Source organism: Nasonia vitripennis, chromosome 2 (assembly GCF_009193385.2).
Source record: "Nasonia vitripennis strain AsymCx chromosome 2, Nvit_psr_1.1, whole genome shotgun sequence".
Lineage (NCBI taxonomy): Eukaryota > Metazoa > Arthropoda > Insecta > Hymenoptera > Pteromalidae > Nasonia > Nasonia vitripennis.
Genome location: NC_045758.1, coordinates 19,830,453 through 19,855,499, shown reverse-complemented (window position 1 = coordinate 19,855,499; position 25,047 = coordinate 19,830,453). Strand labels below are relative to the sequence as shown.

Genomic DNA, 25,047 nt, shown 5'->3' with positions numbered 1-25,047 from the left:
GGAGCGCGCTCGCGCGAGGGAAGCGCCCCCGCTGCGGATGGGGCTCGACCTAAGCAGTCGTCTCGCCACGACCGCCGAATAAAACATTCAGAAGCTCCGTCGGCGCGCCTCTCTCTCTCTCTCTCTCTCTCTCTCTCTCTCTCTCACTCTCACTCTCACTATCTCGGTCGCTCGCGTTTTTCTTCGATTTTACGAGCTGCTTGGGCAACGCCGATTCCTGCGCGCTTACTCACGGCGAAGAGATCATCACCGTGAAGAAGCAGCAGGGCGCGTCGCTCCTCTACGTATCGGCGCTCGATCTTCCGCTCCTCGGCGTCGTCCTCGCGCGTGAATCTCCTGTCCGCGCGCACGGGAGCACAGTCCTTGGTCGGAGCGAATCGATCGCGCAGCGGAGCTGCATACGCACGCGGAAAAGTCGAGGCTGCCGAACTGACTGATGAACGCTAGGCCGCCGTCGCTCTGACCTACTCTTTTCTTCTTCTTCTAATACTGCTACCTCCGGCGGCGGCTGTACGACGCAGTCGGCGTCGACGTGAGCCCCAAAGAAGAACGAGGGGGAGAGACGGGGAGAGGAAGAAACGCGCGCTCGATGATGCCAAAACACTGTGCCGCCGGCGGAGGTTTTATTTTTATAATTTGCTGCCCTTGTCTGATGCCTCTATACCCGGGACTCCGGAGAGACTCGTCGAGCTGCCGCGCGACGTCATCGGCCGCGTGGGCGACGCATGCTTTACAGACCGCCGCTGCGGAGGCGAGGGATTCGGCGAGCGAATTAGTGATTTGAGCCGAGATTATGAGATTTAGCGCCCCATCGAAACTCCATTCATTATGTGCCTTTCCTTCTGCCCCCATACGCACTCATCCTGCGCAATTACGCAAGCGCTTTTTATTCCTCAAAATCACGCTGCTTATACCTATTTCGATGCGTAACGCAACCGATCTTCTATATATTCTGCGATAATAGAGTCCGAAGACCAATGCGGGAGCGGGAACCCCAGCCGCACACAACGTTATGAGCACACCCGGGTTTTTTTCCGGGAAGCTGACGCCAGAGAAATTCGAGATACCGTGTATTTTCTGTTTTCTCAAAGTGTAAAATACTGCTGTAATAACACGGGCGAAAATATCTGAAATATTTGATTTACAGTTCATATTTTATGAACGCCTGCGCGCAAAGAGAAAAGCGCGTCTTAACGTTCATCCGCAGTATAAAAAAAGAAGCTTTCGAACTATAACCTACCCGCTGATTTAAACATAACCTCTGGCTTGAATTTTACATCGATTTAGAATCTTAAAACACATTATCATTTGAAGAAAAAAAAAACAACAACGCGCGCATGTACCTTCAATTTATGGAACGCGCAATTTTTAACATACTTGGTTGAATTCACACGCGCGAATTGCCTGGAGCGAGAACCGGACGCACAAACGAAGGAAAAAACTTTCGACCAACAAAAATGAAACCGCAATAAAAGAAAAAAGGAGACCTGTGCGCTCGTAAGTCGAAAGAGCAAAGAGTAGAGCAAATCTTTGGGCGATTCCTAGCCAGCACTTAACGGGGTGTTCTCGTCGCCCCGAGCAAATTCCACGGCGCGCTTCCACGAACACGACCCTCGTTGCAGTTCTCGGTTGCAGCAGATTCTTTCCTAGGCCGTAATTGAATGCTCGTGCCCTGTACCGCTGATCTTCTTTACGGCCTTAAGCATTATCCTGAAAATAGCAACGCATTAGCGATCGAATCATACGTCAAGAAGAAAGAACTCTAGTGTGAAAATCGTTTACCCCAGTTCCAGACTTCCAGTATCGCATCAATGATAAGACTGATATTTCGATTGAAATCATCTTTAATCATCTCCAAACTAATAATCGATACATGATAGTGAAAGATAAGAAGTTAAATTTCTTAATAGATACAAAGTTCACAGATTCAACACTTCGCACGTTAATGCAGAATATCGAAAAAAACTTAGTAATCGAATTGCTGATATAACGATACTAGCGACGTATCGTTAAACAGGCATTCAAATTATACACATCTTCGTTTGCAATTTTCATTATAAATTTAACATCAGTTACTACAAAATCGCACTTATATCTAGGACAAAGAACAAAGTATTTTTCGAGTTTCAACAATTATTTCATAACGTATGCAATTAGCAATGGTACACGAATTAACGAAACTACTTAAATCGTCGATTTTTATTACAATCGCTAAGAGAATCACTCTTTATAATTGTAATCTAAATGTAATATTCTAGTTCATCGAACTTTACGGAATTCATAATATATTAAATAATATACGGCAGTATTTGTATTTTTAATAAGTGCAGAAAACGAGTGTTTGAAAGAAATATATATTGGTACCAAACAAAAAATACATGGAATTGGAGAATAACTTGTCTTTAATGCCATTAACATTATTTGTTGAGCACGTTATTTAATACACATGTGCGTTTTAAGCAAGAAACATCTTAAGTAGTACTTAATTTCATTAGCATTAAAACCGAATTTCGCGCAATCGAAGCGTCGCTTATCACATTACCGTTGTCATTCAATTCGGTAGCTCTTAATCACGCGAGTAACAGTATGCAATGCAAATGTATCAAATTCTATGCTTCATTCTTTTCCTGAAATTAACCTCTTGAAATATTTTTGTAGGCGGTTTAACTTCTATTTCTACAATTCATCCATACGTTTTTGCAATTTTAAACAGCCCCGTTCCGTAGAACACTTTAACTTATCTTTTTATTATACTGATCAACTTCACTGACTTTTTCCTTTCATTTAGTACAGTGTTATAAAATTGCGTAAGATTACGAAAATTACGTTTTTCAATAAACTTGAAAGAAACGCTATTTTTTGCGATACATCAAAGTCATATTATGTAATCAACCAAATTTCAGATTTGACTTACGCGTACTTTTTTGCTTGTTGCTTTCTTAATATTAATCTCAACAGCAACAATTATTAATACACAAGTGGCCATCGCGCATTCACGTACAAGCCCTGTGTCAGTCTTCGCAACGAGCTGCTGTTTTCTCCGATTCGACGAATCCGGAAAACCGAACTAAGATCACATGGGAACAGCAGCAGTCGTAGAGCTTACATAGTGATATATCATAGTATAGTACAAAAATCTACGAGAGAATAAAATCGCTTATAACAGCATTTGTAATACCACCAGTGGCATACGTATTTTTATATATATATATATATATATATATATATATATATATATATGCATATCGAACGGCTTCATCAATTCCAAGATCCTTTATATTATACACTCGCAGTTATTTAAGAGTACCGTACATATTTTTCGAATGTTTTATATTTTCTATGATTAGAAAATATTTTTATACTTATATACTTGTATATATTATATAAAAATACATGTCGCCTCTGATCGCTCTATAAAAAGGACGGTAGAGAAGGCACGCGCTGCCTCGCAGTTTTGTGTTAATAAAAACTCCGCATTTACAAATCAGCGAGATTTTGATCCCTTGTTGAAAATTGTCGTTGCGAATCGCAGAATGTGTCGTTCTTTAATAATACAAAATTAAAAAAAAAAGCATTGTTTAGTCGGTACTTACATTGTTTCGAAAATTGAAACTCTGAATATTACACATAAGTGTTGTGCAAAATTAACCAAGAATTATTTTTATTTTACCATACTAAGCCAGAAATCAATTTATTCTTAAGAAAACACTTACGATCATTCAATGAAAGACTAAACATTGATTTACATGTACTTTAGACACTGTGGAAGACGCCAACAACTTTTTTTGTTGGCATTCTAATGAAAAAAATGTTATAATCAACTATTCTTTCATTAAAATCGACAGTAAAGCATTATAAAGGCGATCACGCACGTCAGGTAACAACTCCTTGAAACGATTTTCATTTATAATGCACTACTTTTCATCTCTGCAGTTATAACGACATAACAAAACAAGTCGCACTCGCTGCTAAAGATCGGCGCGTTTATCGTAAAATCTACCATCTGCTAGCCTTATATTGGCCATAAGCCTTCCCTAGGAAGTCAAAGACGATGGGTTTTCACTTATTTTCTTTGTCAATTCCTGTAGTAACTCTCTATAAATAAGAGAATCCATATTCGACGATAAAATGTAGAGAACCCACCAGTCGCCAAGTTCGATTTTTCTTGTGATACTCTGACATGTCTCGTACTCTGTTAGCCTGGAATTTAATTGCAGAATCTTCGGTCGCACCTATAATTGATAAATGCGAATAAGTAATGAGTGATGATGTATGAAAATTCATTAGAAGTATTTTATGGTGGTTAAATTTCAATGCCAACTGATCATTCAACTTTGACTTACCGCAGGCGCGAAGATAATAGCTGCTCTATAAACCATCAATCCAATGAGCAGAATGGTGAGGATCAAATACCAAAACCAAATGAATATGTATGTTTTCTCATTGACGATGTTCAGTGGAAGTATGCAAAGCGAATCATGCTTTTGTATTGTGCCTGAAGCTCCGTACTTGTGGAAGATGCACTTAGTAACGCGTGGGAAGATGTAGACCATAGGATCGACGCGCTCCTCCTGCGGAGTGTCTGACAGATTGAGCACGCGCAGTCCATAAGTGAGAAACTCGCCATCGAAGAAGCGATTCATCAGGTAAAGTTGTACCAGGATATTGACCAGGCAGATGGCCTCGCAGGCGAAGTAACGATAGACGTATGTGTTGTGTTGCTGCAAGACAAAGAGAGAGATAGTAAGCGTGACTGAGTTCATTAGTGCGAATTGAATTCAACGAGGTCGAATTAGCTTATATTGCCGGACAACGACTTTTGCAGTCTCGTATGACTGGATATTCGCTACTGTCTTACTTTTTGTTCGACGTAGAAAAGACATTCAAGTGTTCTATTTCAATAAACAATATTAAATATCTATTTATATTTTATGATAATGAGAAATTTTAACATGTATATTCGGCTTTCATCTGTCGATTGATCATCGTGATAGTAACACTTTCCAAAATATTCTCGGAATATCATTTCAGCTTTCACTTGATAAATAGAAGACCTGCACCTTCGTAAACTAAAAATATCTTGGAAATCGAGAAGTGCTTTTCACACGCTACTCTGAAATGTGATCCACCCACACTAAAATCATCATTTTGATTTCCGCATTTATTTTTATAAAGTTTCCTTCTCAATAAAGTTAACGGGTAATGCGAGTATCATTATCCGGCGATTGCGCAAGTCCATATACGTATTCATGACAACGTGCCGTTCTACTGAGGTGTCAGGCGTTAAGCTCACCGCTAGGACACCAAACGATGCATTACGCGGCGGTAGTTCTGCGAGATTCATGCGAATTCTCGTCTATTGTGTTTGGACTTTTCGAACGATTATTGGCGAGCGTGCAAGTAAGCACTTATGAGCTTCCTCTCATCGCCGTGGGTTTCGTAACGGTATAAATTAATTCCTTCGTCATCACAAGTTAGTTTTTTTTGTACGACGACTGTCTTCCTTTTCTCATTTACAGCGCTAATTACGCTGCGTTCAGTGTTAGGCATGTACATATATAGGTATGCAGTTTAAAAAATTTGAAAGGAATTCACACATTCGTAAAGGAATCGAATACAAGATTTTTTAAGTTACAAGCAGTATTTTTTATATTCACAAAACACTTTTTGTAGATTAGCAAGCTTCTTTCAAAATAAGAATGCATATTCAAATGTTTTTAAGCATTGCACTACCCGACACAACTTAAGAAACAAGCTTTTGTGATAGTAAAATATGCACAAAGCTTACCTATGCCGTTGACCGCTTTTTGCGATTTCTAACGGCAAAGTCGATTCTTTACAACCGTTTTGTTGTAATAACTTGTTGGTTTCCCGTCAAACACCGAGAAAAATATATAGTGACTTTTACCAGAATTTAACTGTAAACTCTAGCAGCATAGGTATACAACAATAATTTATAGTAATTATTACTCATAAATTTACAGTAAACATTTTTGAAAAAATCGGTTTGAATCGATGATTTTTTTATTATATCCGAATAGTCAAATTTACTTTATTCGAATAGTTAGTTTTACTATAACATATTTTTGTAAAACGTTTTAAAGGACTATAGAAATATTGAGTTCTAAACATCATGAATAGGTTTCTATACATTATGAATGTATAAAAATTAATTATAAATATACATTAAATTCTTGCCTTAACCAAAAAAAGTTGAATAGGTATTTGAAGATGGATATTGACTATAAATATTAAGTAACTATTACAATTTTTATAGTAAATAATATTATATCATTTAGTACGCTGTACTATGCTCTAATATAAAATATAACTAGACAATTTATAGTATAGTAAACCTGACTATAAAAATTGTACCATCGATCTGACGAAAAAGGCCAAAAGTTTTACTAAAGTAATATAGTAACAATTGCTAAAATATTGTTACATTTACTATGAATTTTGTGATTCCTACCATATTTCAAATTACTATAATGTATAGTAATCTTTACTATGTCTATTCTTCTCAGTGAATCGACAGAATAGCTTGATTATTATTCTTTCTTAGCCTGCTAATAACATTGAAAATATAAAAATTGTCATTATACGACGAAACGACTAAATTAACGTTTTCTTTAAATCGTGTCAGGATTTCGCATAGGATTTTTACCTCGATATCTTTTCACCAAAAGCTGAATTTTCCACTTCGTCGTAAAGTGTATTAAAAAGGAAAAGAGAACTACTTCCGATATCGTGCACGTATTTACAGAAATATTTCAATAACACTAACAATTTAAGAGAGAATAAATATCTTATGAGGACTTCATCAAAGATTACTATTCATGTTGGTTTGGAACAATCAAATCTTGTTTATCGCGGATAAACGTAATTTAATGAAAAATCTTAAAGTTAGTGCAAATTATGAGAAAGAATAATGATCACGTTCGCAAAGTGTAAAATAATACTCACTCTGATGTGGGATATTATGTAGTCCATGATAATACCCTTCTTCTTGGTGACAGACTCTTCAGCTTCAAGCGTGTGGTTCATGCCACTAACCAGTGTTTTTATCAATCCACCCTCCAAATTACTCCAGAGCCAGTGCGGGAGGTAGCAGGCCATCGCCTGAAATTACAGAAGCATGCACGATGAGCCTTACGCAAGCACACAAGACAATTGTTCGACGAGACAGAGGACACGTGATCTGGCCAAGAACCGATAGATACCGTGAAATTTGAAATGGTACGTCCACACATAGCTTAGCATTAAATGGACTTGCAAAATCGATTACAAAATCAGATGATCCATTACACTTCAATGAATTTTTGCGCTCTTTTCGATTCATGCTGATTTTGCGTAATCAGATTTCGAGCAAATGAGAGAAAGAATTTGATTCCGAGATAGCCGATTCTTCAATAGAAATTCTTATAGTAGGTGCAGTATCTTATTACTAAGAAATAAGTGTTAATCGTACGTATATAAAAAGCTTCCAAAGAACTGACTGATCAGCATGAAAAATAGGAATCAGATAGCCGCAAACGAAGAAGAAACTTTCGCTGAGTCGGCTGGAAAAAACAGCATCAGCCAGACGGACGATACAAGAATCGCGAGTTCGCAATAATTCGAGCATCGCGCGCTCGTGAAAAGGACGAGCGAACAAAAAAGCGACGGTGGCTCAGCTGAAAAAGAAAAAGATAACAGGAAGTAGCACGTGTGCGCCGGCAGGCCGCGGGCCGCAAGAGTCTTTACTGCCGGCGAGCACATCAGAGCTACGCAAAATGAAAGGCTAACGTATAATAAGAAGAGCTGGAAGGAATAAGAGAAAGGAAGAAGAGGAGAGCGCTTACTTGGAAAAAGAGCACGAAGCAAACCCACTGGTAGTAGGTGTAATATTTCCTCGCCTCGACGTCGCCAAAGTCGTTGGCTATACCGGGATGAGCCACTTCCAGGCCGACCTGCAATACAAAATACACATTAGAAAAATCATGTCTATTGTAACTTCGTCCTATAGGGGTCGAGATTTGCTACACGAGATTATCGGGAGGAGAAATAGTCTTAACCGTTTCTCTGTATATTTTGATCTTTTTTTTTCTACTCTTCTCTATTATTCGAAATTTAATTGAAGTCAGCAGGTTATCGACCTTTTCAATTTCGATAGACGACCGTTACAGTCGCTTTTGTTTTTGTCAGCGAAAGTAACCCGATACCAAATCGTTCTTATAAGAAGAATACCGAGATACGAGGTACAACCTATATGTATGAAGAGAACGGCCTGTTGTCGAGCACGTAGCCTGTACTTACTATATACATTACCCCCAGTCTAAGTCGCATTTTGATTTGTACCAAGAATCAATGCAATACCCGATAGGCTACGGTCGATTGGTCTTTTTTACAGTGCGAGATCGCGGCAAATAAAACAAAAACTAATAACTTGTATGATTCTTCCAAGTCGCTTTGAGTTTAAGAGTCTTTAATCATACGTCCATGGACCTTCGTGCACGCAGGAAGCAAGGCGATTTCGGGCGAAACAAAAATTACCGACACCCTTCAACTGGGCACAAAGTAAAAGCCGCAGAAAAGCCGTAATCTGCCCTAACGAGTCGTAATTGCGCATGTAAATCGCTGCAGCCATTGGTTATTGTGCAGAACATTACTCGTCTCTGTAGTTCAATCAACGTGTGCATAAGTATACGTGCGCGCGTGTGTGCTTTCGGTGCATCTGTGAACTTTACAATTTCGTCGGCAAGCCGATTGAATTCACGCAGCAATCGCGATAATGAGATTGGCGGCCGTGAGGCGCGGACGTGCTCTTACCGCGCCCCCGTGGCGCAAAAATACTATACAGCTATATAGGTATGCGCGTGCCTCTGTGTAGTTTATACGTGCGCGCCGCTGGAACGAAAACAAAAATCTCGAACTGCTTCAGCTGTTCCGTTAGCCTTTTACTCGAGGCGTCTCTGGGGTTTCCCTCTGCTCGGTAGTCTGTCGCGAGAGATTGTAATTGCTTATTTCGAATGACAAGAGTTCGAATTTATCGCGAAGCTATGCCAAATCGGAGATTTTTTAATTATTTATGCAAACAAATGTTTCAAAAGAAATGCATACATACGGATGTCGGCGTTGTTTTTTTTTTCTTTAGTCAATGCGACTTCAGAAGAAGCAGTAAATGCTATAGTGTGCAAACAAGTTTTGCACATTGAATTATTTATGAAAGTTAAGAATGGAACGCGCATTAGTACAACATTGTCACAAGAATAAGGTCAGATGACCTTCTCAGCAAATTCTTCTGCTATCTTGATGCATGGCCTTTTAAACGCGACTTTATCTTTTTAAATATTGCGGCTAAAATTGACGAATATGTTTGTTATTAAAAAAATGAACGAATCGAAAGCAAGAGTCAATGATCAAAGATTAGCCTAGTTTCGCCGTCATCTCTTTGAGAGCATCAATTGTAATATTGAAACGACGCAAATGACAGGTACCTGACGATTGAAAGCATCCGGCATGGTGAATGTGGAGGTGATCCAGCAGTACGTGTTGATGGGCTGTGTAGGCAGTGCCGAAGGGACGATGCAGGAGATAGGGTTACCCACAAATTGGGTGGCAGTGATAATCATGGAGCAGGTCAGCAGCAGCACAGCTGTAAACAGATTGTGCATGCGGAAGACCATGGAGTCTGTGCTGATGTCCTGCCATTTTAGATAGCCCTTCAGCTCCCCCAGCAGCTTCAACATCTTGGCTTATTTCGAGAGGCTTTTTCTCTTTTCCTTCGGATTCCCTTCCGTCGATCCCGCGAAGGAACGATCTCAGAAAGGCATGGAAAGTCGTTTAGCTATCTTCGACTCGGAGTTCTTTATCTCGTCGCTCTCGGGTCTCCTCGGCGGCGAGTGTAGAGGAGAGAGGTTGTCGGCCTTATTCCAGAGGAATCACAGCCTCATCTGTCAGACAGACGGCGGCAGGAATACGAAGGGACCGGAATAACGAATGCGGCGTGGATCGCTTCTTTCTGTTCGTTTCTGTCTCTCTGTCTACCGACGATTTAACCGGCTGCGGCTGTACGCACACAGCTTCCAGCTTAATTATTTCGGCAATATTGCGGCTGAAAAATAAAATGTTTCTTTTATAAAATTCACTCTCCAAAGCAGGCTGCTCCCTCTCTGCCGGAGAGAAAAATCAGGAGAGAGGGAAAAAAGTTTCAACACGTTTGTTGGATAATCATTTAGTCGATCTCCCACGGAAATAAGTTGAATGGAGGATCGTGAAATGATGTAAATGATGTAAAATAAACGTTGCACGCGACTCGTTTGCAATATAATGTTATGCAACATCGCGCATTTTGACAAGGCCCCCTACCTTCTCGCGTCGCGAGGCAGTAGGTAATTCCCCGAATCATCGCGTCCTATTCCTCGAATATTAGGTAAATAAATAAGCCCTGCCGATTATTATCTACTCGTGACTAGGCTGCACTTGGGTTCAAAAGTTGTGTTTCAGGGTATGCATGCGTATTCTCGTACTGCATGCTCAACACAGTTCACCATCGGCAGCAAGAGAATCTTGACTTGTTTTTCAGCGCAAGAACGGCATTATGGGCAAAGTTTACGGCCGGCTTCAATCTTCTCGTATTTATGTATTCAGCTGCCGCGAGGTCTTGGCGCTGTGGAATAAGTATGATTATAATGGGATTTTACGAGGCGTAATATTGAAGTTTTCGAGTGCTCGCGCGCAGGAAGATACATAGATTGGCAGCGAGGAAAGTGCAAGGCATTACGCGCATGCCTGAAGTGACTGCAGTACTAAAGTACTTATCCAGCCAAGGAGAGAAAGAAAGGGCTATAAGCATTCGATCTCGGAGTTGACGCGCGAAGGAAAACAGTACTTACATAGTGATATGGGGATGGCCGATGACAACGCGATAGGAATAAAGAGTGATGCTTTACCTGCAGATAAGTAAAATCGGCTCGAGTCATGTGGCACTTTGTCAGAAAAAAAGATAAACACTGTCGCGCGCGCGGGCGCAAGGACGATCTAACCTCAACAGCACTGCAGCGAAGGGTCGGACGAGACGCAGCATATACGTCTCGGCCCTTCTCTCTCTCTCTCTCTCTCTCTCTCTCTCTCTCTCTCTCTCTCTCTCTCGCTCCCTCTCTTTGCGCGCGTATACAAAACGTTGGGTATACTCGTATACTAGCTATATATATATATATATATATATATATACACACGCACACACACACCACACGCAGCACTGCAGTGGGGCGCGAGTCCTTTTTCGCTTGCGCTCCCGTCGTCGGCGACTACCCCCACCAGCCAGCACGAGCGGAGGATCCGCTATAACCTCAAAAAACCCCTCCAGCGGCAGCGGCGCGCTTTGAAAGCGAGCTTGCGATATTTGTATTCGGTCGTAGTAAGTAAGTAAGTATACGGTCAGGCGAGACTCACAACTCGAAAACTGCTGATGCGGCCGCTGAAAATTCGATGGCAAGCTGGAGTCCTGCTGCGCGCGCTCCCTCTCTCCCAGTAGTGTCGTGAGTTGGTCGACCGCGTGCGCGCGAGTCGCGCGCCTCCTCTCTTCTCGCAGTCGCACCTCCCACTACTCCCGCGGCGGATGCTGCGGCCCCGTGGGTCAGTCGTCGGAGTGAGCACTCGGCATCAGTTGGCTGTTGGATTGCCGCGCGCAGCTGGATTTTTGCTCACACGTGTATTTCGCAGGGGATCGAGTCCGCGCAGTTTGCGGAGAAACGAGAATCGAGCCGAGCCCGTGTGTATCGTACGTAGCGAGCGAGCACTGTCCCTTGAGCGCCGACTGACGAGAGCAGCCGCGGCTACTCGCCAGCAGCAGCGGCGGCAGTTGTGTTGTTGTGGGGGGGTCCGAGAGCGAGAGAGAGAGAGAGAGAGAGAGAGAGAGAGAGAGAGAGAGACAGACAGAACGCGAGCGAGACTCCGGGGGGAGCACTGCGTGCAGTAAGTAGTGCTGCTGTGCGCCACTCTGGAAAAAGACGGGATGGGGAGGGGGCCGCTCAAAGAAACGTGTCTCCCCCCACTTCTTTCCTCTCTCTCTCTCTCTTTCCCCTGCACAGATGTTTCACCGAGCAGGCATACTCGCTCTCCCCTTCTCTCTTTCGCTCGCGACGCAGGCCTTCTCGCTCGTTTTTTCACGAACCCTTTTTCGAAGTCGCGCAAGGATGCGCAAGCCAGCGAGTTAACTTAGGCAAGCGTCAGCCTGTGAGTTTCCAGGAATTCCAGCAAGTCTGCCTACTTTTTTGTCACAGTGGGGAACTCCGGAACTCGCGGGAAAGAAATAAGAATGCACGCACGAGTTTAATCGATTTCAGTCGTGAATCAACGCTGATTCACGCTTACCATTCACTGTCACGTACATTTTTCGAATGCGCACGAAACAGACTCTCTGAATATCAGATGCTTGCATGAACAGAGAGCTGTCTGTCTTAGGCAGAGTCCAAGAAAGGAGAATTTTCTGAAAAAGACTCGGTATATAATAGGCAGTTTTCTTCCGAGAGTCCCTCGAGAGACTCGGCAATTTCGTCACGTTAATTCGAAAAAATGTCACGTTTCACATCTCGCGAGCCCGCGCGAAACTTGGAAAGTGGAGGCGCGCGCGAGAGCAGTAAGAAAGATATCGCTCAGCGACAGGCCGTTTTTTAAAAGACCGAGCATTGAAATCACCGCCGCGTACTCTCTCGGCTGGAGCCCGTTTTTTTCTCACTGCCTCAAGTTCACGACTCGCGAGCAGCTTTCTCTTTTCCCCGGGGCGCGTCTTTTGTAATTTCGTAGCCACACACACACACACACACACACACACACACATACACACGCACACACGCACACAGCTGTACAAGTGTAGTATAGTGACGTGGCGAGCGAGCGGATGATCGACGTTCATCCTCGTTGCAGCCGACACGCGTGCAATTACCGAATCTCGCTCGAAGAAGTTTTAATGGCCGATTTCAGTTTGGAATTATTATAAGCCGTGCAGACGGCCAACTCGTTACTCACACGCTCTTCAGCGTTTAGGTGATTCGAGACGCCGGCCGATTCTAGGAGGGCAGACATCGACTAGAGAGACTGAGAGAGATGATCGGCGCGTCCGCGAGATATAAATGATCGTCTGCTTCTTTCGAGAGCTCGACTCGGCCCTTTTTCCGCCTAGCTTCTTCCTGTTACTCGCAACCGTTACTCCCAGATGTCCTTTTAATTCCAGCAGAGTTAATGGAAAATGTCGAGGAAGGCTCGTATTTTGAGCCCGGGAGGACTATTATCGGAGAGAAGGAAGCGAGAAGTTGAATGAGGAAAGAACAAATGATAGGGTGAAGCCATTGTGCGTGCACGTGTATAGGGCATAGGCCGCCGGAAGAGCCGGCATGTATAGGTATGTAAGCCCTGCTGCTGCTTCTCGGTCAAACTCGATGATCCGCATCGATCGTAGAAACATGAAAGCGCGGACAAGGCCAGGCCGACAGCAGCAGCAGCGCCCAGCAATGTGAAAGGTCACATTCATTCAAATAAACTGCTCTATATACGGCGGCATCGCGCGCATCCGGTCCGCGCGCAGCACTCGTGCGACCGCGTCTACGGCTACGTACATATACCTATATGCCTGTGTAGCCGAGCCATTCTTTCCCTCATTTTTATCAGAAAGCAGAACGCGACAATGGGCTCGGTTGTGCTTTTTCACGCGCACAGGCGGCAAATGAGCGTCGGGAGACTGCAGGAGCACCTGCAGAAGAACCGCACCGAGCGCGCTCTTCATGCGGGCTTATTCTTCGTTGGGGTTTATTCGCCGATTAATTATTTCGACGGCACAACGAAATCCTTTCGGACTGAATCTTAATGATATGTGGGCGCTTACACAATCCGACTGTTTAAGGAGAAACATTGGAGCGATGAGAGGACAAGCATAGAAAGAAACATAGATATACAGGTATGCGGTGTCGAGACTTCCGCTCAGCAGAGGACACGCCTGTCCGTTGAGCTCCACGGCGCTTTCCCCGCGCGCGTTTTCCTTGAGCCTATTTTTCTTCTCTCCTATCTTGCCTCGAGCGCTCCTGCACACTGACTATACCTACACACCTGCAGAGCGGCTGATGCATATTATCTCGGGCGCTCTTGTAACGATTGTCGTGGGGGAACTGGCGCGTACTTAAATGGCCCGCCAAGGTCGAGGCAAGATATTAAATTTGGGACGCTATCGGCTATCTGCGCCCGCCCCCGCGTAAAGCGGGGCTATTACGGCAGTTTTAGGACTTTATTCTCGTTCGAAACAAATCGCGTGTAACACGCCTGAGTCATTTCTACTCGTAAATGCGCTTGGGATAAAAACTTGTTTTCTAAGATTTGTATTTCAGCACAAATACACTCGAGCCAATCAAGAGTGAAAAGAAAAGAAGCGAATCCTATAGCTATAATAATACTAATAACAACAATAATAATAATAATAATAATCGAGGCTGCCTCGCTAATACAGCATACGTTTGGGCAGATTTCATCCGTCTGCTGCAGGAGAAAAGTCAAGAAGCTTGACGGTGGCCGCGGGTCCAGGCCTTTTTTAAAAGGCCTGCTTACGAAAGCGTGCGCGACCGGTCGCGACAGCTAGCCTCTCATCCGATGCTTTTTGCCGTCAGGAGTGGAGAACCGGTTTGCGAGACGATCGGTTCTTCTTCTATCGCTAACTGTTTCGGTATCTTCCTTTGAATACGTGATTGGGATTCCTTTTTTATTGCCCCGAGGCGAGTTTTTTCCTCCTGCGGCCGGCAAGGAGGACATTCACACACCGCATAAATCATGCGAATCATGTTCGCTAGAAGGAAATTTGTTTGCCTAAAGGAGAGGCATGCTGGATGAGCACGAGAGCTATGAGAGCGCCAATCACGCGAATAGCGAATAAGAGAGAAGCTTCGAACTCATACCCTGCGACGTTAACAATATTCCGAAGAAACTGTGCTCTATATACCTATACAGAAGCTAGAGATTGACAGAAAGTCATTGCGCTGTGTGAATAGCCGTGATTACAGCCCAGCGCAACCTCCACGCGAAACTCTCATTGGCTCGGAGAAAATAAAGCGGACAGGATCGTAAACCTGTAAATAAGCCTCGGCTTATTGCGCACGCGTATAATTATCAGGCTTCTCCAATGAGAAATGCACTTGCATTCATTATTTCAACAAGTTATTATCCTCAGTTTCCAATGCTGTTCATTTCGAACGCTCAAAGTTTTTCCCATTAGAGTTTCGATTCGACACAGAGGCGCGCGGCCAAATTCCAAATTCCAAAGACTGCTGCAACAATCTTGAATATTATAAGCCTGTGATGTCCTCGATGTACCATTTGAAAAAAGTGCAATTCAGCGCGTTCGTTGGGCCTGCAGCGCTTTTTGAGAAAATTTAAATTTAAATTTAAATTCAGGCCTCGAGGCTCCTCGCATGCACATGGACAAAAGTGCAGCTGCATCTTAAAAAGAGAGGCCCGAAAAGAATTTCAACTCAGTCTCGATGCCGATGCCCTGAAAGAGGCGAAAAAGGAGCCGTTGGAAATTTCGATCGCGCGTACGCCGGCGCATCTGGGTCAGCCGGCGTGAGAAAAATGTAAGTGTCAAAATCCTTTCAAGATGAATTCATGCAAATCGCGCATTGTGCGCGCAGCCGGAATCAGAAATGCCATCGGATTGTGAGCGAAGCGTGCGGCTCAGGGGGATTTTAAAATAGAATGTTATCGTCGCCGCGCGATGAGTCTGCAGGCGAAACGAGCCTCGTCTAATGTAACAGCGCGATATGTAAGTCTCTTTTTCGAACGGCAGATGTGCGCTGGTATATGACATAAGCCGGTACTCGGCTCTGCTTACTCTCCGCGCTTAATCCGCGTTATCTCTAAATATTGTAGCTTTCGCCGATGCAGCTTAAGCCGAACTCGGACTATCACGACAAGCGCAATGTGAGCCTCATCTTTTCAGGAAGGAATTATTTTTGCCCCTCGAAGGTTAGATGAAAGTGCGAGAGAGGAAGAAACTCGAGCAGCCGTTGAGTTAGCGAGCCGATCGTCGTAATTATAGTTTTAAAAATAGCGCTATCGTCGATTAGGCGAGTTTATTTTGTTATTTATATTTATTTTAACGAGAGAGAGAGAGAGAGAGAGCCTCTCGTCCGCGCGACATATATGCGAAGCCTCCAATACTCATCGCTCTCTGTGCCCAACTGCCGAAAAACATGGGTAACGCATGGAAAGCCGTTGCAGTGCGTACAGCCGTATGAGCTTTTAAAAATAAGTCAAGGGGTCCTAGCACGAGCCGCGAGCGAAAGGGTCCGAAAGGGCGTGAGCGCTTGCATGGCAACGCACGCCTGCACAGGCCTGACGCCACGCGACTGGAATACACTAACGCGCGTTTCCGTAATGAGCGCGCAGGCCTGCGCGGCAATACTCCGGCGTGCTGGACTGCGAAAGAATCGTGAACGAATTGTTCCGAGCAGCAGCGCGCGCGCTGAGCTACAAACGGAAAACGAGCCCGACTAACCAGATGCCGTAACTGGCCGCTCGATTCGCGCCTCGATAATTCGGCCCGACTCGAGCGCCTAATCGGCGCTAATGAGATTACGCTCGAAGCTGGCGCGGATGATGTAACGAGGATCGGCCGAGTTATGCCCCTGCAGCATGCCTACCTGCCGAGGTCGTAGGTCTGCGGGTCCACGAGGCTCGTTCCGTTCTCGGGGCCTACAAAGAACGCCTGAATGGATGAAATGATGAACGACTTCTCGCGAATAAGCACTCGAATGTAATGATGTTCATCGCCAAGGATTCACGGCACTCTGTGTCGATGCAGTTACTGCCAGCGCGGACTCTAACAGATTTTCCAATGAAAGAGTTGCCTCGTCTCTCTTCTCATAAAGGCCCGGACGAAGAGCGACGTCGTTATACGACCGAACTCTTTGGGAAGCATTGACTCCGCGGAGAACGGGCCGCTCCAACGAAGGAGCGAGTCAATCGAGCGGCATATGGGTATACGCGCCTCGCCGCAGAGAGAACATCGGTGACGGGAGAGCGAGCCGATCGAAGCCGCAGGCCCTCGCTGCGGGTCAGTCGTGTCAACCATGGCGAATGTGTGTCGCATGCGCGCGCTGCGTGAGAGGCGAGCGGAGCGCGAGCACGCCTGCTCCATATGGCCGACTCTCTGATCCTCTCTTCTTCGCGCGCACGTTCGCTCCATTTCGCCGAGGCGTCAGGCCGCTGCCCGTCCCCGGCCAGCTGTGAAACTTTGGGTGAAACTGAGAGTTGCAGTGAACCGGCTCATCTATAAATATACAGAAAACTCCGGCGCGACATTGAGCTGGAAGGATCGAAACGAAACCGAGACCTTTTCACAGATATCGCTCAACGCACTAGCCAGAATCCAGATGACCGCGGAATTTAAATGCTAGGCAGCGCCGAGGTGTGCGTACCTGCTTCTAGTCGCGGCTCCTTTCCAAAAGTGATTTCCAAAAGTGATTTCCAAAAGTGATTTCCAAAAGTGATTTCCAAAAGTGATTTCCAAAAGTGATTTCCAAAAGTGATTTCCAAAAGTGATTTCCAAAAGTGATTTCCAAAAGTGAGCCACGCGCGCCAAGCTCGCGCCTGCTTTGAATACAGCGCAGACCTGCGCCGGGGCGCGTAACGCCACTTGTTGGATTCGCATCGCGCGCCGGCAGCTTCATCGAGCTGCATCGATGGAGAGCCACTCGCTGCGCCGAAAAGTGGGCTACTTGCGCCGTCGATCAGCGCCAGCAAGCGTCGGTTTCAACGCGCCTACACCTATTACGTGTGCATCGAGCCGCCCGACAGCTTTTACGATGAATCAGGACACCGTTAACGAACGATGCAACCATGCGCACTCCGCGAGAGCGCGGAAAAGCGGAACGAGGTCGCAATTAAAGCGCGCGAAAACGCCGTACAACTCGCGCTACAACTAGCGCACGTCTACAACTTGCGGCCTTGGCACGTTCTTCTGCTTTTGCGCGCGAAAGCTCTCGACCGATGGGACTTGTTTTAATCGCGCTTGCAGCGAGCTCGGAAGCTCAGAAGTAGCTGGAAGCCGGGCACTCGTGCTGCGCGTGCGGGTGGGGAGTTTATATATTGAATATATTGAATTCGTTCTGCGTAAGAAACTTATGCTCTCTTTTATTCTCATCAGTCCAACTACATTACAGTTACATTCTGGGAGTGTAATTGCGGAGCTCGTCCACATCGTCTTTCACAAACAAAGCCCAGAATCGAAAGGCAGGTAAGAGCAACGCGTTAATTCGGCCTGCATCTCTCGAGCTGCTTCATTGAATGGGACCAATCGCGCGGGCTCTCCTTCTGGCCGCGGCACAGTCAGCTCGACGACAAAACAGCGCTCTCCTCCTTCCAGTACACTCCGAAGAATCGAGGATTACACTCGATTTCACGAGCTTAACCAGAGCGGCTTCCGGTGCGGCACGTGTAGTGGTAGCGGCACAGGTGGGGCATTTCTTAGTAAAGTAGCAGTAGCAGTAGTGCTCAGTCAACTTCCGCACGCGCCGCCGCTGCTGCCGCTGCTGCCGCTGACGATTACGATCCCGCATCGTCGTGACAGTGGTATAGCGCCGACGGGCTGCGGGATGTCGCGCGGCGCATTGTGCGACACTTGCGCCGCCCTCAGAGCAGGAGCATCTTGGAGTTTTCCTCGTCCGGCCTCTCGGCGTCCTTCGGGCTGCAATGTCGGACACAGATCAGGATGACGATCCCATCGTTATACGTACATTATTGTCGATACATTATTGATATTCAACTTTGATGCCCCGTTATTATATCCCTGCGCTTAACGAAATGAACGCGTTCTCGAAGAGTTGCCGACTTTTACGAGCGAATCTTTCGAGAGTAAATGTCACTCGGGATTGAGGGCGTTATTGGCAAAAATATCAAAAGCGTGAAATATTCCGCCAAGAACAGTCAGCGCGCGCGCGCGACCTCGTGGAAGCGGCGCAATATGGGCCGGGCAACATTGTAACAGAAATAAAAGATTGACGAGCGCGCGCACACGGCCATTAAAGCATTATCGAGCCGTCGTATATAAGGCCGCAGCGCGCGTGAAATCCGTCAAATCATCGAGTTCCGCTGCCTATGTGCGCGCATGCAAATTTATCGCCGCAAACACCCGCGTAAAGATGCATAATGGCCTGTCGCGTGCAACGGTTCTCTCTCGCATTATCGTGGAAATTCCGCTGTGTAACGACTCCATGGCTTATCGCGTGCAGCGCTTGTCACGCGCTCGGAATTGACCGTTTGCCGCAGAGCACGCGCTTTTCTCGAGGCTTTTTTACGATGTTTGGCCAAACGAGCCTTTCCGCGCGCTTATCTGCTCTCGTGAGAACGTTTCTCGAAGAAATTGTTTTTGCAAAGCTCTTTCAAGGCTCGTCCAAATTCGTAATGTGCGCTTCATGTTTCATAGATTAAAGAATCTTTTTATTCACTCTTGCAAGCTCTGTATATACTCTTGTATATAGTGCTCTTTAAACCGGAATAATAATATGTTCCTCTTTTTTCAGACTTCTTTTGCAAAAACGACACGAGACGCCGCGAACCTGCCAACACTCGCTGCGCGTCGTTTCTTTTACGCTCGTAAAAACTTGTCGAGCCTTATTTATACTCTTGATGGCTCGACAAGCTCGACGCGCGAGGCAACTGTGATCTTTGGCGAATTGCAGCAGAATGTCAATCGGCATGTTTCGCGTGCAATTACCTGTAGTCGGTCTTTTTCAGAGGTTCCTTTTCGACTTGCGGCAAAGTCCGGTACATGGAGCGAGTCCTCTCCTCGAGGTCTTGCGCCAGTCCCTGCAGCAGTTCCTTGAACACGTAATTCTCGACGTTCTTCGCGATGTAATAGAGGAACAGCCAGTCTCCGAAGTAATACTCGTTGGTCACCTTGAGAACGTCCCACGGGTTGTATTTGCCGGGACAAGCTATCTTGAAGACCATCTTGTTGAAATACGTACTTCTGCAAGAGAGGGGCGTTCAGTTATTCTCCTTATATATTAATGGTAGAAACTTGTTGGTGATTCGAAAATTTCTTCCGCTCGAATTAGCCTTAATCTTCGCGAAGAGAGTCCGTAATGAAGCCCAAGTGCCTGCTAATTGCGTCCTTGCAGAGGCTACAAATGCTCTCTCGTTAAGCAACCCGAGACGATCGTAGAGGCAGATGGGAGTTTTTCATCAGATTTTTACCTGGAATGCAGCATCATGGTGAGCAGCCTCCACGCGAGTCCGAGGGCGGTGAGTATCGCGAGTATGATGAACCAGAACCAGAGGAACGTGTAAATCTTCTCGTTGATGATGTTGAGCGCCATAACGCAGAGAGCATCGTGCTTCTGTATGCCGCCCGAGGGGCCGTACTTGTGGAACGTGCACTTGGTCACCTGTACACACAGGAGGAATTGATCAATTGATGCTTGATTGGACCGCGATTGACAATTGCTACAGCTGCAAACGATCCAGAGCTTCGCGGTCAACGAGGAGAAGCGCGAGAGCTTACTTTCGGGAAGACCTCGTCGAGCGCGTCCATCTGCCTGGTGAAGTCCGTCTCGGCGACGTCCTGGCCGAGGCTGAGGAAGGCGCCGCCCAAGAACTTGTTCGTTATGTACATCTGCATGAGGACGTTGAGGAAGTTCATGAGCTCGCAGATGCCGAGGTAGTAGGCCCAGGGTCTGTTGAGGTGGAGCCGGTTCATGAAGGCCGTGCGGATCTGGTTGATCTTGTCCTCCTTGTCCTTCTTCGAGGGCACGTTGATGCCGTTCTCCGTGGTGAAGGCGTCCTCGCGCAGGGAGATCGAGGCCAGGTGCAGACCGGAAACCAGCATCTTCAGACGGCCGCCTACAAACGCATGCGTAAGCCGCATAATTGTGTGTGCGTGCGAGAGAGAGAGAGAGAGAGAGAGAGAGAGAGAGAGAGAGAGAAAGAGAGACGTACCTTCGGCGGAGCGCCACAGGTAGTGGGGCAGGTAGAAGAGCAGCGCCTGGAAGAAGAGCACAAAGGGCACCCACTGGTAGTAGGCGTGGTGGGTGATCTCGTCCCGTTTCGCGGCCGGCCCGACTCCGGGGTGCGGTATCTCACCCTCCTCCAGGGCCGTCACGTTCATGTGCTTCACCTACGGGAAGAGGGGTGAGGCAGACAGGAGGTGAGGCAGGCGGATGGTACCGCGGGTTCGCGTATCAAGCAGGCACTCACCACCGTGAAGGTCGACGTGAAGAAGCAGAACGAGTCGATGACGGGGCCCGGCACGCCGGCGTCCGCGATGCATCTGAGGAAGAAACAGCGCTGCGATGAGCTTCGAATGGGTCAGCTTTTTCGGCGCTACTCACCTTATGTGCTCGCCGATGAACTGCCTGGAGGAGACGAGCAGCGTGGAGACCAGCAGAATGAGGAAGGTCGCTCTGTAGTGCAGCTTGAATACTGCAACAAAGCAACGTAGTAGACTCTTCGTATGCGCGACGTGTCAACATGAAGATCGCGAATTCTCCGCGAACTTATAATATATAATTGTCTAATGCCGTCGTTTAGCTGATCTCTCGAGGCGAAAAGGCTCGGCGATCCGCTGCCTTATAGGAGAAAACAACTCGCGTAGCGCGTCTGAGTCATCGACGGGCACGGAACGAGCGACGCGGAAATTAAGTAAAACGTGAACTCACTGATGTTGTCGATGGCCGGTATCTCGCGCGAGACCTTTAGGTTCACGTGTTTCTTGAGCTCGGAGAAGGTCGCCAGGACGGAAGTCATTTTGGGCTCCGCGCAGGCTAACAGAGAAATAGACAAATCCAAGGCAGCGCGCCTCGCAGCGGATCAGGCCCCTTCGACGTGGGCAGCAGCAGGCCGCATACGGGGCGCAGAAGGGAACTGGCTGCGGCTTGATTTTCCGGAAGACGCACGCACACACTCGCAGCACGCAGGCGCGGGATGCGAGACAACTGAGAGGCTCCGCTCCCGGGGCTTGGGAAATTCTGGAGACTCGGCTTATCGAAGCGCGAGCCTCGTCGGTGTGCGGCTTTATCGCGAGTCGCGCACGCACACAACAACGGGGAAACATTTGTCTTGGCGAGGAACGGGGAGCCAGCCGGCTGTCTTCGTAATATTGCTCGCCGAGCGCCGCGCGATAACGCGATTGATAAGCCCCCAGACTCGCACCGACTCTTTTCCCGAGTATACGCAGCCGAGGATCTGCTGGCCGTAAATTAGCTAGAAAAGAAGCGTTAGCGAGACCCAGTTTCATCCGAGAAATTTCAATAGTCGCTTCTGACATTTTACCACCTTTTTAAAGGTGCCTCCAACGTTTAGCAAACAAATTAATCAGGCCAAGCACCTTTAATTTATCCTTTTAAAAATCTGTTTGCACAATTGTCCAAGCTGCTGATACGTATATTGAGACAAATTCTAATACAAAACTAAGAGATTACACAACTTGTAATCCTCCAGAAGAATCTAGAATTTCGAAGGCTGGAAGCATGATTTACGATCCGCTTTTCGGCGCAAATCCGTTTTACGGTCCTTCAATAAATATCCTATATCTCGTTAGCCTTAGCATTTATTATAGCGCGGTCTTTTATGGCTCAAACTTCAATATAATTCAAAGGTACTCTGTGTATATCAAACAGTTTTTTCCTCGCCGACTGATAGCGTACATTGTGCGCGCGCGAGTAGTGGAGTATTATACGCATGACGCAAATTATATAGAGATTATATCCCTTTATTGCTCTGCCATTGTGAACCGGATAAGAAGTTGCGGCGCTTCTTGCGCGTGCTTATGATAGAGACGCGCCGGCGAGTCATTATCGCTTTCGCGGAGGAGTGACGCGCTCGCACTCACACTCTGAAAACAGTCTGAAAAGGAAAACCTTGGAGATTTTTGTATTCTTCGATCCGTCGCTTGAATCCGACGGTTTTCGGCGTTTCGCTTTGATCTTCGCGTGTTCAAACGTTTGACATCGTTTTATATTTGGCATTCGTCGTACATGCGTGGCATTAATTGAGCGTGAAATTCTGGATGTTGACTCTGGTATACTGTACGCAACCGATTTGACGAGTCAATTTTTTTCTTTTTTCTTTTTTCTTTTTTCTTTTTTCTTTTTTTTTCTAAATAATCAAAATCGTCTTTGCGTTTCGATAGCGCTGTATGTTTTGCTCTTGAGATTATATCGATGTTTATTTTTCGAGAGAAGAATGTGCACACCGGGTCAAGAGCCCATTCCAAAGTTGCCATTTTTCATGCAAACGGCTAGTAATCTAATATCGCACAGAGAGAAAATACAGCGTGAAATCTCACGGACATCATTGGCAGAAAGTATTTATGTGTTTCTGCTCATTCCCTCGCGTAAGTGTAATTAAAGACATCAGACATCAGCTTTTGATAAAAGCATTATCTCCATTTAAGTAAACAATGACTAATTACACAGTTCTCTCGACACATGTAGGTACTTTGAAATCTTCGGCAAACTCTCAGGCTCACTCGATGAAAAATTGTCTGCGTCATTCCTTCGTCAGAGTAAGAGAACAAGCTCCAATAACAATTTGTGGAAAGCAGTCGCACGCGAATATGTACACATTGGGTGAGCTGTAGTTAATTTCGGTAGAAATTTTAACTGAATCATGAAATAAAGCCTTCTCGTGAGCAGCAGCGAGCAATAAAGGCGCAGAAACGATGATGCACTATCGAGTTGCGTGTTTTCCAGGACTTAATATTTCTGTGTGGCTATTCCTATCGAATTCTGCTTATCGAGCCGCTGCGGATTACGCGACCTAGTGCATCATTCCGAGAAATTGCCTGTTATACAGCCGGGCAGGAGAAACATAGTACGAAAGCGACGCCCCTCGTGCAGGGAATCAACGTAAAGCCGTGTGACTTGAGGTGCGCCGTCCTCTCAAATAAAAGTCGGGCGTCATAAACGCGGCGGCTGACGGCCGATAAGATCCCCGCGCGTATTATATTATACGCAGAGGACGCCTCGCCTCGCGCTGCAGAGAAAGCGACGGAGAGTGAGAGCCGTCGCGCGCAATGATGAGAGCCGCTCTCCCGCCGGCACACGAGAGCCTAACTTTCACACAATGGAAACATTATATTCGATAAATAAGAGGTGTTTCAGCGGTGCTACGTTGTAAAAAACATGTTGTAAAAAGCGCGCTGCAGCAATAAAAGAATACCCCCTATCGCTCTCTCGACGATATATAATATCTCCTCGTTTGTATTGTCCGACGTCGTAGATCGGTGTGTAATTCTGATTTCCTCTCGTCCTATTTCCAGCGAGCCGACCGCGCGAGATAACCTGCATCAAGATAAAAATTTTCCAAGCTTGCGACACCGCGAGCTCGGTATGTATATATAGATCAGTGCGCGTCGTTGTACAATCGAACGCTCTGAAATTGGGCCTCGTACAGACGAGAAGCGGGAGATAAGAGTTGCTTTGGGACAGGAGCTTCAGAGCGGGACCGATCATACAAGCTGCGCTACTCTCTCTCTCTCGGCTCAAGGCTGAGAGAGGAGAAGCTTCGAGAAGACCGCTGCGCGCCGAGCAGCTCCCTAGCTCCCTCTCGCAATCGCGTTCGGATTCCAGAGAGACTATACCGGGAAGTAAAAGCCATAGCCGCGTATGACCGCGCATGACGATCCTGTATACCGCTGGAGCCGCAGTCTAGACTCTAGAGTGCGCGAGGGAATCGAAGAAAAAAGGCTTCGGCCGGCAACACTGCGGCTGCTGCCGGTGCTCCACGGCAATGCCACGAGTGGGACTTTGACCGGCCGTTGCCCCCTCGCCTCGCGCGCGCTGCAGAGTATAGAGCTGCACTCGAGTTTGTCCTCCCGCGGCGCCTCCTGCTCGCCCTCTTCTCCTCGGGCGCGCTCGACCATTTCCACAGTTCCACTCCACTCGGAGGTTTCGTGAACATTTCAGACCGCAGCCGCACTGCGATTGTATCGAGCGGCAATTAGGCCAATAAAATCGAAGCAATCAAGCTGTCGCGCGGTGAAAAATGCGTCAAACGATTTAGATAAAACTACGGTCGTAAATG

General features: G+C 46.4%; 2 protein-coding genes across 4 annotated transcripts; both read right to left on the bottom strand.

The window, feature by feature from the left end:
* Positions 1 to 1,826: 1,826 nt before the first annotated feature.
* On the bottom strand, positions 1,827 to 11,875 carry LOC100120333 (innexin inx1). Of its 3 annotated transcripts, none has more exons than XM_031922582.2 (6): positions 11,437 to 11,875; positions 9,480 to 10,096; positions 7,845 to 7,952; positions 6,967 to 7,122; positions 4,344 to 4,721; positions 1,827 to 4,232 (listed from the first exon to the last, which is right to left on the bottom strand). In XM_031922582.2, exons 2-6 carry the CDS (start codon positions 9,729 to 9,731, stop codon positions 4,035 to 4,037), a joined length of 1,092 nt encoding a protein of 363 aa, XP_031778442.1. In that variant the 5' UTR covers positions 9,732 to 10,096; positions 11,437 to 11,875; the 3' UTR covers positions 1,827 to 4,034. The 3 variants fall into 3 exon arrangements, with proteins under 3 accessions (XP_031778442.1, XP_016844252.1, XP_016844253.1); XM_016988763.2 differs by lacking the exon at positions 11,437 to 11,875 and adding an exon at positions 10,935 to 11,126; XM_016988764.2 differs by lacking the exon at positions 11,437 to 11,875 and adding an exon at positions 10,351 to 10,614.
* Positions 11,876 to 18,125: 6,250 nt separating this feature from the next.
* Positions 18,126 to 22,111, bottom strand: LOC100120359 (innexin inx7). Its single transcript, XM_001603958.5, has 8 exons — positions 21,681 to 22,111; positions 21,354 to 21,444; positions 21,220 to 21,292; positions 20,962 to 21,139; positions 20,528 to 20,865; positions 20,221 to 20,411; positions 19,739 to 19,993; positions 18,126 to 18,709 (listed from the first exon to the last, which is right to left on the bottom strand). The coding sequence occupies exons 1-8, from the start codon at positions 21,766 to 21,768 to the stop codon at positions 18,655 to 18,657; spliced, it is 1,269 nt and encodes a 422-aa protein (XP_001604008.2). The 5' UTR covers positions 21,769 to 22,111; the 3' UTR covers positions 18,126 to 18,654.
* Between the last annotated feature and the right edge of the window lie 2,936 nt (positions 22,112 to 25,047).

Bases quoted from the DNA above. Each gene is read 5' to 3' on its own strand.
- LOC100120333 (XM_031922582.2), bottom strand. From the start codon at position 9,731: ATGTTGAAGCTGCTGGGGGAGCTGAAGGGCTATCTAAAATGGCAGGAC. The intron at 7,953-9,479 runs GTACCTGTCATT...TTTGTATTGCAG, and splicing joins CGGATGCTTTCAATCGTCAG to GTCGGCCTGGAAGTGGCTCA. The intron at 7,123-7,844 runs GTAAGCGCTCTC...CTGTAATTTCAG, and splicing joins GCTTCGTGCTCTTTTTCCAA to GCGATGGCCTGCTACCTCCC.
- LOC100120359 (XM_001603958.5), bottom strand. From the start codon at position 21,768: ATGACTTCCGTCCTGGCGACCTTCTCCGAGCTCAAGAAACACGTGAAC. The intron at 21,140-21,219 runs GTGAGTGCCTGC...CTCTTCCCGTAG, and splicing joins TCACGTCGACCTTCACGGTG to GTGAAGCACATGAACGTGAC. The intron at 19,994-20,220 runs GTAAAAATCTGA...CCTCTCTTGCAG, and splicing joins ACCATGATGCTGCATTCCAG to AAGTACGTATTTCAACAAGA.